Source organism: Fukomys damarensis, unplaced genomic scaffold (assembly GCF_012274545.1).
Source record: "Fukomys damarensis isolate Sample0158 unplaced genomic scaffold, DMR_v1.0_HiC HiC_scaffold_29, whole genome shotgun sequence".
NCBI lineage: Eukaryota > Metazoa > Chordata > Mammalia > Rodentia > Bathyergidae > Fukomys > Fukomys damarensis.
This window is the reverse complement of record NW_022900941.1, coordinates 17,356,704-17,376,428: the sequence shown is the minus strand read 5'-3', so window position 1 is coordinate 17,376,428 and position 19,725 is coordinate 17,356,704. Positions and strand designations below refer to the sequence as shown.

The 19,725-nt window shown below is 38.2% G+C and overlaps 2 protein-coding genes across 7 annotated transcripts in view; one reads left to right on the top strand and one right to left on the bottom strand.

Annotated features, from left to right (window-relative positions):
- Window positions 1–19,725, top strand: part of Tmem163 (transmembrane protein 163) — a 357,236-nt gene that overhangs the window by 4,510 nt on the left and 333,001 nt on the right. The window contains exon 2 of the mRNA XM_033757138.1: window positions 10,987–11,198. Coding sequence (XP_033613029.1) covers window positions 11,180–11,198 — 19 coding nt within the window. The 5' untranslated portion in view covers window positions 10,987–11,179. The remainder of the gene's footprint in view (window positions 1–10,986; window positions 11,199–19,725) is intronic.
- The window catches only part of Acmsd (aminocarboxymuconate semialdehyde decarboxylase), a 79,083-nt gene that overhangs the window by 44,831 nt on the left and 14,527 nt on the right, over window positions 1–19,725 (bottom strand). For all 6 annotated transcript variants that reach the window (XM_010606198.2, XM_010606196.3, XM_010606195.3 and 3 more), the window contains 5 exons: window positions 16,250–16,299; window positions 14,802–15,038; window positions 11,054–11,147; window positions 8,014–8,109; window positions 6,362–6,534 (listed from right to left, as the gene is read on the bottom strand). In XM_010606198.2, coding sequence (XP_010604500.1) covers window positions 6,362–6,534; window positions 8,014–8,109; window positions 11,054–11,147; window positions 14,802–15,038; window positions 16,250–16,299 — 650 coding nt within the window. The remainder of the gene's footprint in view (window positions 1–6,361; window positions 6,535–8,013; window positions 8,110–11,053; window positions 11,148–14,801; window positions 15,039–16,249; window positions 16,300–19,725) is intronic.

The following is a 19,725-nucleotide window of genomic DNA, read 5'->3' as shown; positions in this document are numbered from 1 at the left end:
TACCAGGGATTGAACTCAGGTCTTTGCGCTTGTAAGGCAGTCAGCAGAACTGCTGAGCTAAATCCCTGGCCTGAAAATGTGTATGTTCTAATTTGCTGATGTAGTTTTCACAACATCTGTATTTTATTAGGGCCTTTCTTTTAAGCCCAAAGGAATAACTCCAAAGTATTAAGAAGTAAGTAAGTATTTTAACTAACATCTCTGCCTTTTCTGGGCTTATAACTTCCAGACAAATGCTGGTTTTCCTTATTAGGCAGGAGAGCAGAGGATAATCCTGATGGATTTGTCAGCACCATCATTGCTCTGACATACATTTTCCTCTCCAAAGCCAGGAGCTGCACACATCATCTGACCTGTGAGGTCAAAGCCCTACTGAGTTAATAATAACAGTGATTAATATTTCTGTCAGGAAAAGGAATAAACTGTTCACCTACTGGGATGCATTAACATTTTCACATTTTCAGGGAATTCAACAAACACTGAAAGATGTGGCTTACTAACTAAGCTCTAACAGCAGAAGATAGTTTCATTTTTCTTCTAGAAAATGAGTGATTAACCATCTCATTAGCATATCTCATTAGTGCTATTTGCAGTTATTTGCATAACTGTCTTACAACATAGTTTACTACAAAAGTTCTAGTCTATCAATGATACAGTTTTCACTGTACGAAATAACACATAATTCCCCAGAGAAAGAACCTGGTTTAATTTAATCAAAGCAAAAATAAGATTATCCTTGTATATCCAAGATCATTACACAATTCAGTTAAACAAATACTAACTTAATACCTGCTATTTGTAAAGCACTGAAATAAGTGTTACAAATCCTTGACATTTGTATAGTCCTTTGGTATAGAATTATTTTAATTCTTCATATAAACTCTACTTGGTTATCATCTTCATTTTACAGTTGTGAACCAAGGCTGTGAGGGATAAGTGGTTTGATAGTAATGGCCACCAAGTTAATAAACGTTAGAGTCAGGTTTAGTGAATTGCTTCTAATGAATAAAATGTTATGGAAGTAATGCCTAGTAGTGATTTCTATCGCAGGTCATAAAAAGGATAACTTCTGCCTGGTGGATTCTCACTCTCTTTTTCTCACATTCTCCTGGACTCTTTCCCCATTTTTTTAAATTGAGTTTATTGGTATAATCTAGGTCTACGATATAGTTACATTCATAACTGGGATCCTGTACCTTCACATGACAGGTGCTGGTTCTCATTTTTTCCCCTTGTCCCTGCCCTCCCTTCACCCCCGCTCCTTCCCTTCCCATTAACAAACTCTTTACTTCCATTTTTTCATTTTCTCATATTTTTTTCTTTTCCCTTTCTCTTTCCCTTTCCCCTTTCCCTACACTTTTAGCCCTTTTCTTCCTATTTCACACTCTTATTTATCCCATTAGGATCCTTTGTACTATTATAGTTTTCACACCAGAGAAACTATTCAGTATTTACACATGTGTGACTTATTTCACTTAGGAGTAGATCCTCAATATGTGTCCATTTTCCTATGAATTACTCTAATTTTTCATTCTTTATGGCTGAGTAGTATTCCATTTTATAGAAAAACTACATCTTCTTTATCCAGTTTCCAACAGATGGGCAGATGGGCTGTTTCCAAGTTTTAGCTATTACAAACTGTGCCACTATAAACATTGGTGTACATATATCACTGTGGAATGATTCTTTTAAATCTCTTGGAAGGATTAAAAACCTTCTGCACTGCAAAAGAAACCATCAACAGAACTAAGAGACATCCTACAATGTGGGAAAAATTTTTTACCAGCTGCTCCTCAGACAAAGGACTATTATCTAGAATATATAAAGAACTCAAAACAATAAGCCCCCCCAAATATAAAGACTCAATTCAAAAAATGGGCATCTGAAATGAACAGACATTTCTCAGACAAAGAAGTAAAAGCAGCAAGTAAATGTATGAAAAAATGTGCCACACCATTGGTCATTCGAGAGATGCAGATGAAAACAACACTGAGATTCCACCTCACCCCATAAAGAATGGCTGCTATCAAGAAATCACACAATAACAAATGTTGGCGGGGTTGTGGGGAGATAGGAACCCTGCTCCATTGTTGGTGGGAGTGCAGACTGGTGCAACCACTATGGAAATCAATATGAAGATGCCTCAAAGAGCTAGGTCTAGAGGTTCCATTTCCCCATTTCTTAATCTTCATTTCCCTCTCAAATCACTCATTCTTGGGGGCACTCAAGCAGCTCTGTGCTGAGGCTCATATAGGGGAAAATGCAGCTTTCCACCAGAACCTAGTAGCTATGTGTCCAGCAAGAGGAGAATACACCCTGGAAATAAATCCTTCAGCCCCAACCAAGTCTTCAGGTGATGGCAGTCCTGATACATTGTCTGCTGCATTTGTCCAGTTAAACTGCTTTTAAATTCCTGACACACAGAGGGCATGGGACCATACTGTTTTAAACCACTAATTTTGTTTTGTTTTGTTTTTTGAGTCAGGGTCTCACTATGTAGTTGAGACCGACCTGGAACTCACTATGTTGTCCAGGCTGATCTCGAACTCACAGCAATCCTCCTGCCTCAGCCTCCCGAATGCTGGAATTACAGGCATGGTGGTGCATGCCTCTAAGCTTTGAATGATTACTTATTTAACAATAGATTACTACTAGGTCTAGCCAATATTGTGACATAATCACAATGAGTAGATGAATGATTAAAGTGTATTTTCTATGATCATATGATATAGGGAGGCTATTTTTTTCTTAATTTTTACAATAATAGACTAGTGACATATAACTAGTGTTCTCTGTCTTTAAAACAGGTAGAGATAAATTAAAAGGAAACAATTTCAGAGGGAGAAGAAAACCAAGAGATTATTTACTTTAAGTCCTTCCTGACCAAGTGATTTAGAAGTGAAGGTACCCCAAAATGGTTTTGGTATAAACACACACGTCACATATATATTCATTTATTTGTTTTTTTTTTTTTGAGACAGGGTCTTGCTTTGTAGTTCAGGCTGGTCCTGAGCTTACTGTGTATCCCAGGCTTGCCTTGAACTCATAGCGATCCTCCTGCCTAAGCCTCCTGAGTACTGGGATTACAGATGTGTGCCATGCCTGGCTTTTTAAAAATTACACATATTTAGTCCTATGGTATTGTTTAAATTATGATTTATCAAAATAACACTTGTGCATAAACAATATATCATCAAAAGCAGTCCTGTGACAACTTTCACCACTCTTATTCCCCCAAAACATCCGTAGTTACCTTTTAACTTACATTTTTTGATAACTACCTTCATATTCCAAGATGATAAGCTTATACTTTTTTTTCTTGATGTATTAACTTCAGGGAATATTTACTGATTTCCCATTGTGGTCAATGGAAATTTCTTTCTTATCCCCACTTTAATTTCCTAAACAATTATAATTTTTCAGTTAAAGCAATATTTAGTATTTATACTTTCATGACTAAATACTGTTTAATGCTGAGTCAAATAATGAACAATGATCATCTGTTCCATACAGGTTGTTTTCTTGGATTTATTTCCTTTTCTTAATTTTTTTGTATTTACTATTTGTTTCTAAGGCATTAACAGAGTCAATCGAATGTCTAGCAATAACTGTTGCCAACTCTCAAACACACCAAATAATCCATCAGTTCATTGTATTTCCTTCCTGGAGACCTCCCTCCACAGCAGTCTGTTCTTTTGCTATAATCTAGACTGGTTTCACTGTAGCCCAGGTGTTCTGGTAGAACTTACCATAGTCATTTTGATTTTGTGATTGTTTCTGAAAGAGAATTTGCTAATGTGATGAATTTGCAAATGTGAATATAACTAAAATGAGGAAGCATTAATATTTTAAAGAGAACCCTAAATTATTAATATGTATGGCTTCTATGGATTCATCAGCCTGTGAGGTTGTATAGAATGAAATTACATTTATTTTTGATACCCAAATAGTTCATGCCTTTATAATTTGAATATAAGATGTCAGTAACATTACCTTTGCAAAGTGCTCTCTGAGTTTTTCTAGGGAATCCTTACTAGAGAAGTATTCACATGTGCTCTCCAACTAATCTACCTACTGGTTTCCACGAGGCACTTGCCATGTTCTTTCTTTTTTGCTTTAGCTTCCCGGCCAATGTGTACTGCCTTAGGTACTTGTTTGAAGGTGTTGATAGTATTCTTCATTGCTAATTGTATTACTCAGGGTAGGCTTTGTATGTGTCAAGGGTGTTTTGTCTTGATGTTTCCATTTCCAAGAATACTAGGAGGTACTATGCTCAATGGGAGGTAATATGAATGATCCTTTCTCCAATTCTGTATTACTTTCTCTCTTCCTCTCTTCCATTGGTTAAGTTCAGAATCCATAAAAACTCTTTTAGCTTCTCTTCTTTGTAGTTTCTTATTTACATACTCCCCTGTCACCTTCCATTCATGCCCAAGGGAATTAATAGTCACAAGCAACTGCTAACCACCATCTCTCTAGACATAATATAGAAGCTAGACAATGTAGAAACAAAGCTCAGTCACATACAGCAGTATCCCTTATCTGAGGTTTTGCTTTCCATAGTTTCAGTTTCTCTTGGTTTATAACAATTCAAAAATATTAAATGGAAAATGTCAGAAATAAACACTTAATAAGTTTTAAGTTGTATGCCATTCTGAGTAGCATGGTGGAATCTCGCACTGCCCTACTTTGTCCAACCTGAAATGAAACATCCCTTTATCCAGCATACACACATCGTATGGAGTATCCATCCCATTTGTCACTTAGCAGCCATCTTGGTTATCAGATTGACTGCCACAGTATCAAAGTGCTTTTATATAGGGTTTGGTAACATCAGTGGTGTCAGGCATACACTAGGATTCTTTGACTATGTAGGTATCAGTCATCTTTCCTGTCACTGGAACAAAGTACATTGTACCCTTCATTTACGAACTCAATCTGTTCCCAAAGGCTGGTTGTAAATCAAGTTGGATGTAAGTCAATAGAGCTGAGATCTGGATGCCTATCTGGGTACAGACTGTAGATAACAAGAGGCAGATGAATCTTCTATTGACCTAATTAATCCAATTGTTCATATGTCAGGCAGATTGTAACTTGAGAGTCCACTGTACCTGATACTCTCAACTTAAAGGAGAGATTTATTTTTGCTCACAGTTTCAGAGGTTTCAGTCCTTGGTCAACTTACTTCAAGGCAGGAACATTATGGCAGAAGGTCATGGTAGAGCAAAGTTATTTCATGGCAGCCAGTAAGCAGAGCATAGGGGAAGTGGGCCAGTGAGAAATGTACCCTCCAAATATATGTATGTCTTCAGTAACCCACTCTTTCTAAATGGGCCCTACTTAACAGCACATTCAGCTATGAATATTAATGGATTAATCCACTGGTGAGTATGATACCCCAAAATCCAGCCACATCTCCAGGAGTCTCTCAATTCAGTCTAGTTAACAACTAAGCTTAACTGTCACAGAATATATACCTCCTGGATAGCAAGGGACTACTATAATTTATTGCCAAACTAAAATATTTAACATGTATATAGTAGTTATATCCTCAAACCAGAGAAACAGCATTAAAGTGAAATGAAATACACATTCTAGAGCTAGAACACTACTTGTTACTTATGAATGATGGACTTTTTTCTCTTTTTTTTGGTACTGGGGATTGAGCTCAGGCCCTTGCACTTGTGAGGCAGGCAGTGGAACCACTGAGCCAAATCCCCAGCCAGTGATGGACCTTTCAATCCACTAAACAAAATTTTAGAAAACTTAACAGTCTAATTTCAATCCAAGTACCATACTGAAAATCTTCAAATATGTCCATATATTTTTGGAAAACCCCAAAGTTTTTTCCTTGGAAAAATTTGGAAACCTTCTGTAGGTATTTGTAATAAAATAGAAATGAAATATACTCAGTCTTTAGTATCCTCAGGTCCCATATTCTTGGATTCAAGCAACTTTGGATCAAAATGTTTGGAAAATATTGCTTCTGTATTGAACATGTACAGATTTCTTTTTTCATTGTAATTATTCCCCAAATAACACAGTATGACAGGTATTATATAGTATTTACTTTGTCTTAGGTATTATAAATCATTTAGAGATTATTTAAAATGCATAAGTGGATGATTGTACATTGTATGTAAATGTTGTGCCATTTAATATAAGGACCTGAATATCTAAGAAATTTGAGGTCCTAGGGTCAATTCCCTTTTGGCAACAAAGGGCAATTGTAATAAATATTTCAGACTTTTTATTAATTCACATTGATATATTCCCTAAAAAATGTCTAACTTGCTAAGCAATGGATGTTAATCCAGCATACATCTCCCAATAAGTCATCCAAACATGAGGCCCCACTTACCTTGCCTATGACATCCATTAACAACTTGAGGGCTTGAGGATCATGAACCAATGAGTCTGTATAAAAGGATCCTAGGTATTTCTTTGGGTCAGTTGGATTGTCCTGGGCGCATAGATCTGGGCGCATGTTGAATCCATGGGAAATTCTTCCCACCGTGAAAGGGAAGGCACCACCTGCAAGAAAAACAATCCAGGAGGAGTGTGCGTTAAAAAGGATTCCTCATTGCAGAGATGGTAATTGGAGAGGACAGTTCCCCAGATTGTAAGAGTTAACTGAAGATATTGACACAATTTAAAAAAAATCAGTAAAGGAATGTATATAATATTGCTCTTGGGGCTGGGGATTTAGCACAGTGGTTCTGCCACCTGCCTTGCAAGAACAAGGACCTGAGTTCGATCTTCGGTACCAAAAAAAAAAGTGCTCTTGTGTTTTACAGTAAGATTTGTTGCTCTCAGACTGTGTAAAACAAAATTTATTCATGTTTTCTGCATATTAAAAAATCTTTTTATATCAATTGGTAAACTATTAAATGCCTATAAAACTAAAAAAAAAAAAAAAAGATTCCTTTCAGTCTTGGTGTTTTCTGTAGAGGAAGTTACCATAGCTCAACTAATGAATGAAAAGTCTACAAAGGACCTGCTGGATTCCAAATGCTGGGAGATGATATAACTCATTAGAAATTCAGACATGAGAGATTCATCTCAAAGAAAGAAGGCAAACATGGAAAGATACGTGATCAATGTCAAATGTAGTGTGGTTATCATAGCAAAATATCATGGCAATATTATTAGTTGAGTGATATCTGAATTATGCTGGAATTTCCATAAAATGAAATGCTATGCACAAAATCATGAAAAAGTGATACAGCTCTGTATTTATTGATATGGAAAGTGTTTTCTCTATGTGCTGTGAAAGAAGAGCAGGTTAGATAATTACAGATATAGTTTGATATTATGTATGCTTATGTTTGTGTGTTCAGGAGTCATAACCTCAATTACTAAAGGGACCAGACAAGCAATACAGAGGAATGGATTAGGCCTTTGTAAACAATGGAGAATGGTAGAGACTGGAGAACTCAGCCTGATTAGAGAGACTTACATACAAAATAAAATACAATTAAACAAAAGCTAAGCTTGCCTATAAAAATGGAATTTGGTCCCATCATATGGCTAGAATTATGACTGGACAGTTGTGGCAAGGCTGGTGGCAGAGCCACTGAGCTAAGTCCCTGGCTCATGACTGGAAAGTTGTTATATAGACTAAATTGTATCCCTCCAGAATTCCTCTGTTCAAGTTCTAACCTCTAATATGACTATATTTGGAGACAGAGCCTTTACAGAAGTAATGAAAATTACTTGAGTTTGGAAGATGGATCCCTAATCCAAAAAGACTGATGTCCTTATAAAAAGAAGAGACACCTGTGCTCTCCCTTTTCTTTCCCTGTTCCCCTTTCCACTCCCTGGCCATGCATGCAGAGAGGAAAGGCCATCTGTGAGCTGGGAAGAAAGTGCTCACGAGAAATCAGCCTGCCAACACCTTGATCTTAGACTTCTAGTCTCCAGAACAATGAGAAAATAAATGTCGTTTAAACTGCCTAGTCCATGGTATTTTGTTATAGCGGGCTAGGCTAAGTAATACAAGAAGGACCTTACCTCCATGTGCAAAACATACTTTCAGTTTAGGAAACTTCTCGAACACCCCACCCATGATCATGGAACAAATAGCCATTGTGGTCTCTGTAGGCATTCCTGAAAGAGGAAATAGTCACAAAGTTCAGGCTTGTCCCTTTCACCAAGAAGAAGGTCAATGTCATTACTTGCCAGGGAATAGCAGGTAATAGCTGGGGAATTGCCAGTGCCAGTAATCATGGGGCTCCTGTTCTCCAGTATGGTTTGGCTATATACAGGGTTGGATGCTTCCTATTTGTCATCTGCAAGGAGAATAGTATAGTGGCTAGAACATCTTTTGTCTGGATTCTCCCGACTTTAGTTCTGGTTGCAGTGGGGCAAGCAAGGTGTAAGGAGTCTGGGCTGAATACTAACTCTTGCAATTCTCTGCCTCCTGGCCTGTGATAAGTTATTTAATGTACTTGAGCCTGGGCTTCTTTACCTGTACGATAAATACAAGGTTGCCTATCTTGCAAGACTTTTGCGGAGTTTTGCAACTAATGATGTTACCACACTTCTTGGGAAGAAGTTCACCTTGCAGATTCTCAACAAATATTAGTTGCCCTCTGTGTCTCAATGTGATCATCTATAAAATGATCATCTTAATAGCTGGGTCCTGCCAATGGGTTTGTTTTGAGGATTCAGCAGACAGCACCCAACAGTTATTGCTCACTAAACATTAAATATTATTGTTATTCCTGCCAAATCAGTGCTGTCTCTCAGGGTTAAGGTTGAAAATTAGTCGACTAGTGTGAATTATTTCAAGTGCTCTGTGCTTCGAGGAGAAGCAGCTGGTCCATATCTAATGCCTTCATGCCCAAGGTGCTGGTTTGGGTTGCATTGCCAAATGACTGCTTTTCAGGTTGTGGCTGAGATCTGACTGTTCCTCAGAGGCAACCTGCACCTTCTGTGGGCACTGTTTTTGGGCTGTTGACTGGGGCTTTACTGGACACTCATTTTGTCTGTCACTTCTCCATAAGCGGTGATGCCGTATCTCTTCACTTTCCTGAGAATTCTGGAAGCATGATGAATTCATATCAATTTGTGAGTTATTTTGGGGTAGAGCTCCCTGACAGCAGAGGGATTGACAACATCACTTCCTTCTGGACCTGTGATTTTGCTTCCCATTAATTACTTGAAACAGCCCACAAGCTATTTTCTAAAGAGACAAAGTTATATTCACAATGGACTATGAACCTTCCTTCGTTCCACTAACAATCACTTTTGCATTCACAATAGAATTCTGAAGTTGACCTATTTGTTTTATGATCAGTGTTACTTGATTATCATTCCTTTTCTCTGACTAGAATGTAAGCCCCATGGGGGCAACAGTTTTGTTCATATCCGCATACAGGGCTTGGCATGATGGAAGATATCAATATATATCCATTGGATAGAGAAATGATAAAATGATTTTATGAAAATACTCGGTTTTTCATGTCAAAAGTTGTAATTTTTGGGGCCAGGGATTTAACTCAGCAGTGCCTTGCCTGCCTTACAAGCTCAAGTTCCTGATTTTGATTCCAGGCACAGCAAAACAGAAAAAAAAGTTCTAATTTATAGATAAGTTTGTGAAATTTGTGTGAATCAGGATGACATTATTTTGGATCTGGACAGCACCATTTTTTTTTTTTTTGAGAAAGGGTCTTACTATGTAGTTGAGAATGACCTGGAACTCACTATGTAGCCCAGGCTGGTCTCGAACTCACAGCAATCCTCCTGCCTCAGCCTCCTGAGTGCTGGGATTACAGGTGTGCGCCACCATGCCTGGCGACAGCACCATATTTTTAAGCAATGATTAGTAGAAAAAAGTTAGTGGGGATGGGTGGGAACCTGTTTTGTTAAATACTTTGGTTTCCACTAACAATCAGAGGACCATGTAAAATACCATAGCAGAAAGAGACCATTGGGGGAATCCAGACCAGGTCCCTTATTTACAGATGAGGAAATGGAGCTCAAGGAGGTGAAGCAATTTGCTACATGTTATACCATTACATAGAGACTAAGCTCAAACTAAAATTCTGACTTTGACTTCCAATATATTGCTTCATTTAATTCTTCATTTTGGGTAGTTGCCATTTTGATTAATTAATAATTACTAACTGTGCTGGAGAGTGAATGAATGGATGAGGATCCCTAAAAAGTCCAACACTTCACTTAGGGACCCACTTTTCATTGGGTTTTTAGATGAGCTGCACTTTTCGTTGTAGCTCCAGAATTTTACATCATGTATTCTCCATTTCCTTAGTGGGCTGAAAATGAGAGTTTGGATGTGACAAATAGAGGTGTCTCCTCTTTCCTTTTCCATCACTGTCACGTGGAACCATGAATTAATAGTGCAGCAAACAGGCCAGGGTTCGGTCACCTGCCTCACAAATGCAAGGTCCCAAGTTTTATCCCTGGTACAAAAAAAAAAAAAAAAAAAAAAAATTGTGCAGGAAACACAGGGCAGAAGAGAGGAGCAAATAACAGAAACATTGAGAGCTTTCATAACTGAAGGCTTCAAGATCTTAGATGGGAGAAGTTGACCTTCTACTTGTAATTCCAGTGTTCTCATTTATGACAGCTGATGTAATTTTCAGCTTCTAAAAAAGTCTGCTGAACATTCGTAATTTTTTCCTTTTCTTGGAGCCTTTTTGGAAGTTTGTGTAGCAAAGTGCCTTTGGAGTCAGGCAGATCTATGTAAATTCCAGTTTCTTTTATTAACTGTGTAACTTGAAGGACTTAGCTATCCACTTCAAGACTCCATTTCTCCATCTGTAGAAAGGTTGTTATAATATCAACCTTGTAGATTAAATATATGATTTATTTATCATGTGACTTACTTATAAGCATATTGGATATGATTAAAGTTAGCAAGGTAATATATATAGTGCTGATCTGAGTAAGAGTTCGATACATGATGGTTACTATTATTCTCAATCTTGTTAGTTTTACTTTCTCTCTTTTACATAATAGGGTTCCACAGGTGATTGGAAAAACCCAAGAGTTGGTCCTCTATTCCAAACCACAAGCTGACACAAACCTACAAGCCAAGGGAACCAGTATTTGGCCATTCTTCCATCCATCTGCATGTCCCAGGGATGCACGAACAGGGAACAGTTCAGACTTTCAGCTGCCTTTGAAGAAGCAACAAGAGAAGAAAATCTGGATGAACCAACAAATACAAGGTACTCTCTTCGTGAAACAGCTCCCCCCCAAGTTTATATTGATTTGAGTAAATATAATACTTTTGAAGTTTTTTTTTCCCTGGTACTGGAAATTGAACTCAAGACCTTATGCTTGCCAGGCAGGTGTGGTGCCACTGAGTTAAATCCCTGGCCCTTGAAGTTGTTTTTTGATCTGTGTAAAAGAAACATTAACAAACTGCTCCTGCTTGGAAAATTATAAAGGACATGTAGAATTAATGAAATGGATTGGTGGATTTACCATTGAAGTTGATAAATTTAATATCTTGCTTGGCAAAACAAATCACAGTAAACATTCATCAGTCAGATATTTTGGCTGAGATCAAAATGTTCAAGCACTAATCCCATACTTCACATGTAGCAGAAGTTTTCCCTGCTGGCTCCTACTTCGTCCACTTTCTGGGAGGTATGGATACTATGATATCCTTGGAGTCAAGGCAGCAGTGCTTCTTTTTATTCTCCACTGAGAAACTTGAGGATGTAGGAAGTGAGGAAATGGTGGACTGGGTGCTGGGGTCGTAGGGCTGGGTAGAACAGGCTGGCCTGACTCAAGCCATCAAGTCACACAGAGCCCAAACTAGGTGGGAATTTTCTGGGGCCTATAGGCACTCAGTCCCCAGAGGCCAGGTGTCCCCAAACAGTCTGCTGTGAATAAGATGACCGAGGAGGGGAACAACCTCTCAGTGCCTGAGCTGAAGCAAGAACTAAGAGGAGTATCACTGGCAAACTTGTTCCAGGGTTTCCTGAGAAATGGAAATACCATCTGGATGGAATGACCTTTATTCACCAGGATATTTACTAAGATAAGTCTTCCCAACAAGCATTGAATATTAGTGCTTACTAAGGTTCAAAAACAGATTTTCCTTTGTACATTTTCTTCCCAAATGTAGGAGTCCTGAAGTGAATCATCCTATCTTCATTCATAAATATTGTGTTAACTAGGCTGATGCACTGTGACTTGTACATAAGCAATTTTAAAGTGTAAAAGCAATTTTGGACAAAAGGAGATTCTGAAAATGGTAGGCAAGGATAAATTGAAGGAGAGCTCTAACTCAGTAGTTTCTGGGGATAAGAAAGATATAAGTCTTTTGAAGGAAGAAGGGCTAATTGATTTTTTTTTTTTTTTATATCAGGGATTGAACTCAGGTCCTTGCGCTTGTGAGGCAGGTGACGGAACCACTGAGCCAAATCCCCAGCCCGGCTAGTTGATTTTTGATAATGGATGCAGGTTACAAAGAGAATATTGACTTCTTAGAATGGTTTAGACTTTGCAAAAGCATATGATTGAGGTATCCCATTGGGATTTAATCCTCATTAAGATAAAACTTTATTCTATGTGCCTATAATGGTTCATTTCTATTCAGTTCAAGTTAATAATTAAAAAACCTCCTATATATGAGATATGGAGAACACAAAACCACTTTTCTCAAACATATAACATTCACTGAGAACTTAGTATATGCCAAAGCTGCTTTAAGAATTTTGTAATTATTGGGGCTGAGCCCACAGCTTAGTGGCACTTATCTACCTTATGCAAGGACCTGGATTTGACCCTCAGTATCACAAAAATTTATAATTATTAATTATTTCAATTCATCATCTGATGAGCACTCTTGTTCCCCTCGTTTTACAGAGAAGGAAACTGAGGCAGATGAAGTGAAGCCTAAGTAATTTACTCAGATATTATGGCTTGTTAATGGTAGAGTCATACAATCTGGCCCTGCCATTTCATCTGGCTCATAATTATAATTTTTGTACCTGAAAAGTACACTCATGTTCACTCATTAATAAGGGAGGTCTGGGAGACAATGGGGACAGTTAGATACTCTGCCCACCAGGCTTACCTTGAAATGACGAAGTCAGCTTGGCTTTCAGAATTTTCTATTTGTTTGAACATGTTACTGACACAAGCTAGAGATATTGAGGCAGACAAGCTTTGCTGACCAAACAAATGTGCTGTTAACCCGGGAACATTACAAGTCAACAGGGGTCAGGATATGCTCCTGAATTCTTCAGAGACTGGCAGTCCCCCAAACAAACTAATTACAATAATAGGTGGGTTAAGCTTGTCACACATTGAAAATATTTGTGTGGCCCCCCAACTGTCTGTTATTGCTTTCTAAGCCCCTTAGCAATTCATAAATCCAATTCCAATAAATAGTAAAATGACTTGTGGCTGAAGTCTTGTTCATACTGTGCTGAAACAACTTGAATACTCAAGTAAGTAAATCCTTTTTCAAAGCTCACTAAAGTTTCCAAAAAACATTCATGGCATCAGCTGAGATGCCGAAGCCAATAAGCTTCAGGCAGAGCAGTATTCATAGGAATATTAAATATTTCATGTCATTTAACAGGCAATCCTCAACTGGTGGGCCATCACCATAGATACAAACATGGAAGATTTTTTTGCATGTAATTAGAGCTTAATAAATATCAAACGAATAAATGATAGTAAATATAGTTCCTGGTGAGTCCACAAACATCTATTTAACTCATTGCTAAGGATTTTGCATTTACAATGAAAATAATACTCTACCATTATAATTCTAAGAAGGAAGAAAGGAAGGAATTTTAAAAAGCTATCGAGTAAAAGAATCATGGATCTTGAATCCTGGTACTTAAGACAGCAGGTTTATTTATAGAATGAACAGAAAGAAGAGAAAGGGTAGTGGAGAAGATTATGAAAACAGTTACTTGAAGTTGGGAATTTCCTAAGTAGACTGGCACTAAATTTTTGGAAATATATTTTATTATGATATAATTTAAATATAGAAAGTATAAACAGCAGTATAACAAACATCTGTATAATAATTATCTTGTTTCATCAAATGTTAACATTTTCATAGCATTATTTTTCATTATATATTTTTGTTATACATTTTCACAATATATCACTTTAAATGTTTGTTAATTGAGAATTGGTTACATAAATCATGACATATTTATACACTGTATTATTCTGCAGTTATTTAAAATAACACATTAAGGTAATTTTAATTTGGACTGGAAATTCTCAGGATATAAAATTGCATGTGTAACAGTTTCAATTTCGCTGAATATAGATATATGCAAATTTTACAGATGAAATATAATAAACAGTGGCTATCTTTGAGTGACACAATTAAGGATGATGTTTGTTCCTCTTTATACTTTTCTGACTTTTCCACAATTTTTCAAAGTTCATATATTTAAAACAATTTTTCAAAATTTTTTACAAAATAAAAAAAAATTTTGCGTGTCATTAATATGGTTCTTATGCACAATAGCTGTGATAAGGGAGACATTTCAGTTTCCTAAGGAGAGCAAGGGTGATAGAAAGAAGAGATTTCATTATGGAGTTAACTCAGGGCTGTTCTAGGAAGCATTTGCACCACCTCTCTTCTATAGAATTCAGTTTTTTGAAGGAGTTTTGGTGGGAGGTTTCTGTACCTTCAGCCTACATCTAAAATCATCAGCATTTCTGTCTCCCCACCCTCCAGTGAGGTGCTGCCTTTATCTTCTCCTCACCAGCACTGAAGGGAGTGCTCAGCCCTGGCAAGGTTATTCTGTGATCACGTGTTGGCTGAGTGACAGCTGAGTACTCACTTCATAGAACTGGAAGAGTTCCTGGTCATTCAGGTCCCATGAGTTGATATGGGAGCCAATCTGGACCCCTGGAAAGCCTAACTCCTTTACACAGCGCTCCATCTCCTTGATGGCCAGCTCTGGAGCTTGCATGGGCAATGTCCCCAGACCCACAAACCTGCGGGGATGGCTCACAACTGTGGCAGCGAGGTCATTGTTTAAAAACTGGCACAGTTCCAAAGTATCCTGAGGTTTGGCCTGGTGGAAAAAGGAAAGGGAAAAATCATACTGTTGAAAACATAGTTCTTTAGGCATTTCCTCTGAAAACCTCTTGGATAAAATACTTGTCTTTCTCAATGGCTTTACTATTCAGGAAACCAAGGCACAGCTTGAGGAAGACAAGACACAATCTTTTGTTAAAAAGCAAAGAAACCTACCAATATATTACTGGTTAATTAGAAAAAAGTTGAGGCAAAATCTATCATGCTAATTACTAGAACATTCCATTCTAGAAATAGAATGCGGATGAATCTCCAGTGAGGAGACTGGCTCTGGCCCAGAGTCTGATGCCACAATCAAGGCACTTTCTTGCCCCTCCTGTTCAAGAGATACCCGGCCTATGTAGGGGCCTCGCCTTCCTTGCTTGACCTTTTCCCCATCCTTTCTGTTGGCTGTGGCTCTCAGGGGTAGTCTTAGCAAAACACAGAGCCAGATGAAGTTTGGTTTTTCATTCTTCTAACTCTGTTCTTCACTGTTTTCTTCCTGTCAACATCACCCTACTGCTAGGAATTTGGAATCCAAGTTGTTTGGTCAAAGTGATTTGATAAGTTCAGGCACACTGAAGTTTTAAGTAGTGAATTTAATCATAAGAACAGAGAAAGACTGAATCTCTAATTAGTGAATCTATGAATACAGGTGGGGGAAATGTATGTGAGTGGCTGGTTTTTCATTACTTCTTAAATCACAACAGGAGTAAGTTTGTATGAATTTCATGCACCCTCAGATCTGTAAAAATATTTCTTCCACAGGCTGAAAAATCATGAATATTTGAGATTTATTCACATCTAGAAAGATATCCAACTCTAAAACACCCCCCTTTAAATTGTATATTTATCTGGAAGAGGCAACATATTAGACCAAAACATCTCAATTCAAACCAGTTCTACCTTGGAATAAATTGGCTTGTCAGTTCCCCATCAAGGTATTTGAGGAACGAGACACCAGGTAGGTAAGTTCTAGTTAAGGCCGAGTCTAGAGTTGTACTGTCCAACTATAATGCAAGTAGCATAGTGACATATTGGGTACTCTATTAGATCAAGGGCATGGCTAAGATAGCAAGCCTGGGAGAGGATAGTGCTGATCTGTAAAGGCGAGGGCGGTTTGGGAGAGGGCAAGGGCTCGATCCACCTGTTGGGCAGCTGGACCTGAGCCTCCACTACCAAGGAGATGGCTTGAGGTTTCACACTCACCCAGTAGCTAAACATGATGGGAACCGTGGACAGAGCTTGTACTGTCACCCCTAGATACAAAGAAAGGCAAAGCTGGTGAGAAGAGCCCAGGCACCCCTTCTGCCTTTCTCAGGGCCAAGAGGCCAGCATGCTCCCACCGTAGCCACCACCTGCCCACCCTCCCTTGTTATTTCTCTCCGTGTTCCTTGTCTCAGGCCCTCTCCCAGGCCCCCCTCATCCCTCAGCCTCAGGTATTTGGGAGAGAGGTAAGAGGTGGACAAAACTGAGATCCTTGAAGAAAAACAAGCTGATACCATTTACCAAGGATTTCTTCCATCCTTTTGCCCGTGAAACTTTATTTAAGCAATGCATTTCTTTTTACCACCTGCCCCCCGAGTTTTCTGCCTTAGTTCATGCAGGACACAGTATATTTATTTCTTAGCCCCCTCCTCTACCCCTTTTCAGTCTCTAAATCAGTCTGGATGGAGTCTCATGTTCTGGAATATCCAAAATGGGATCCTGAATTTGGATTCAGAAATACAGAATATAGGATATCAAGAATCTCTTGTTTTTAGGAGAATCTACCTCCTGGAATTGTTGTAAAGATTAAATAAATTAATGTATGGTGAATACTTACAGCAGCACATAGCACAAATTCAGTGCTCAGTAAGAATTAGTCATGACTGTTGTCTCAAGGACAGCCATGGAATTAAACACAGAACAACAACCAAAGGAAATTCATGTACTTCATCTACACTGTAAGCCATCAATAATGATATCTGACACCAGTCAGCCAAATTTCACTTCTACCGCTTTTTTCTTTTAAAAAGTGGGCCCTCTTCTTACTTTGCATTGAAAGCAAAACCTTGCTTTTTACTGTAAATCTAGAAAACATGTTTTTCTCCAGCTTCCCTCTCATCCCAATATTCTCTTACAGTAGGGTGTACACACTACATTCTCTGGAGTAGTCTACAGATGTACTTCAGGCTTTCTTCATAGTTTTATCTGAGTGTCATTTGGACATGTTTTTAATTGTTAAAAATATGTAAAGCAATTCCTGGATAAAAGTTTCCTATGCCATTCTAACACTCCAAAGCACTTACACACTTTGGGCTGCTAGGGTTGATTCCTTTTTTTTTTTTCTTTGCAGACCTTGGGATAAAATTAAAGTCTCCTGCCAGTTATTTACATTTATCTGACCTTATAAGTTTGTTTTTGACTCTATATATGGATTGCTTGTTTTGATTCAAATCTAGACGACTGATGTGAAAATTTGGCTTGACAGTGTTGGTGGTGCCAAGTTCTCCACAACAGCCTGGAGGCACTGCTGACTTGTGTTTGGAAGGCTTGACTTATTTCTTTAGAGAGTGCTCTCTTTGGGTGGCACAGCAGTGAGTGATAGTATAACACAGGTGTAATATCATGTTTTAGTGATTGAGGTTCTTTTATATTGTGAGGACTTGTTTGATTTTTTAGATATTAGATAAGGATGAAAACAATGCTGAGATTCCACCTCACCCTCATGGCTGCTATCAAGAAATCAACCAATAACAAATGTTGGTGGGGTTGTGGGGAAAAAGGAACCCTTCTCCATTGTTGGTGGGAGTGCAGACTGGTGCAACCACTATGGAAATCAATATGGAGATACCTCAAAGAGCTGGGACTAGAGTTTCTATTTGACCCAGCCATCGCTCTGCTGGGTATCTTTCCAAAAGAATTAAAAGAATCATATCACAGTGATATATGCACACCTGTGCTTATAGCAGCACAGTTTGTAATAGCTAAAATTTGGAAACAGCCCATTTGACCATCAGTTGGAGACTGGATAAAGAGATGTGTTTTTTCTATAAAATGGAATACTACTCAACCATAAAGAATGAGAAATTAGAGTCATTCATAGGAAAATAGATGCATATTGAGGATATACTCCTAAGTGAAATAAATAAGTCACACATGTGTAAATACTGAATAGTTTCTCTGGTGTGAATAAACTATAACAGTACATAAGATCCTAATGATATAATTGATAATGTGAAATAGGAAGAAAAGGGCTAAGGTATAGGGGAAGTGGGAAGGGTAGGGGAAAGGGAAAGAGAAAGGGAAAAGAAAAAAATATGAGAAAATGAAAAAATGGAAATAAAGTGTTTATAAATGGGGAGGGGCAGAGGGGTTGAAGGGAGGGCAGGGACAAGGGGAAAAATGAGAACCAAGACCTGTCATGTGAAGGTACAGGATCCCAATGATGAATGTAACTGTACTGTGTACCTAAAATGTACCAATAAACTCAATGAGAGAAAAAACAAGATAAGGAATACATGCAGTTCTTAGAAATTGTTAGAAATTCAGCTTTGAAAGAAAAATTTCTTAATTTTGTTTTTTCTGGGTTTTCACCACAAGAGTATTCTGAGATTATCCAGTTGACTTTAAATTTTAAAAATCTCATTCCACTTCCACCTTTATGTACTAATGGATGCATTCTGTGTATTAGTTCACCAAGACAAACTACAGAAAGTGAATCTCAAGTCTGACTAAACAAGACATTGGAATGGATCCTTAATCTATGATATCTAATTTTACTGTTTTAATTGGTTTTCTGATAAGTTGCTGTTGTACATTTGAGCTAAAAAAGACTTTAAATAATAAAATACCTGTAGTAAATTTTTGGTCATATACCACTTTGTTTTTAAACAAGGTGTAATTAATTGTGATGTGTTAATCTGACTTGAATAAGAACACTCTCCATTAGTAAATCTGTGCCCCCACCCTGTGTATGTGTAGATGTGGGTGTCACCAAGCAGTAAGCTTGTAGCCTGAACAAAATAAAAAGGGAACAAAGAAGGAAGTTTTCCCTTTTTCTTCTTTGAAGGAGCTCTGGTCTTTGCCTTGCCATTTGTCTCCTGTTCCTTCAGCGTTCCAGTTCAGACCTCTTTGGCTTTCTGATAGTACTTGCACTGGACCTTGCAGTGAGCTCCAGGCCGTTGACCTTCAGCTGGATCCTCTGGCTGTCCAACATGCAGATAGCCATTTTGCATTCTTCTACCCCTGATTCTGCAGGTGGCCATTGTAAGCCTACCTAGAAAATCCTTTTTTTAAAATCTCATTGAGTTTATTGGTACTTTTTAAGCATACAGTACAGTTACATTCATCATTGGCAAATCCTCTACCTAACCACATTAAATTTATTCCTCTAGTGAACTGTACCTGATGCAGATGTTGATACCAGGAATGGGATGAGGGAGGCTTCCATCCAGATTTCAGAGGAAGGCCTTGGAGGCCAGACAGTGTGCCCCTGAGAGGGCAGTATGTGAAGTTGTGAGCGTAAAGCCAAAAGTTCAGTAGAGACCCTGAAAAGTCAGAAAAGCCAGGGAAATGGAGCATCTGAGGAAAGCTGCATAGAAGGAACAAAGTCAACCCAAGAGAAAAGCCATAAGGTCTGCAACCATGGGTAATGCTGCAGAGGCACAGTAGCACAAGCCCTTTGTAGTCCACAGCTCACT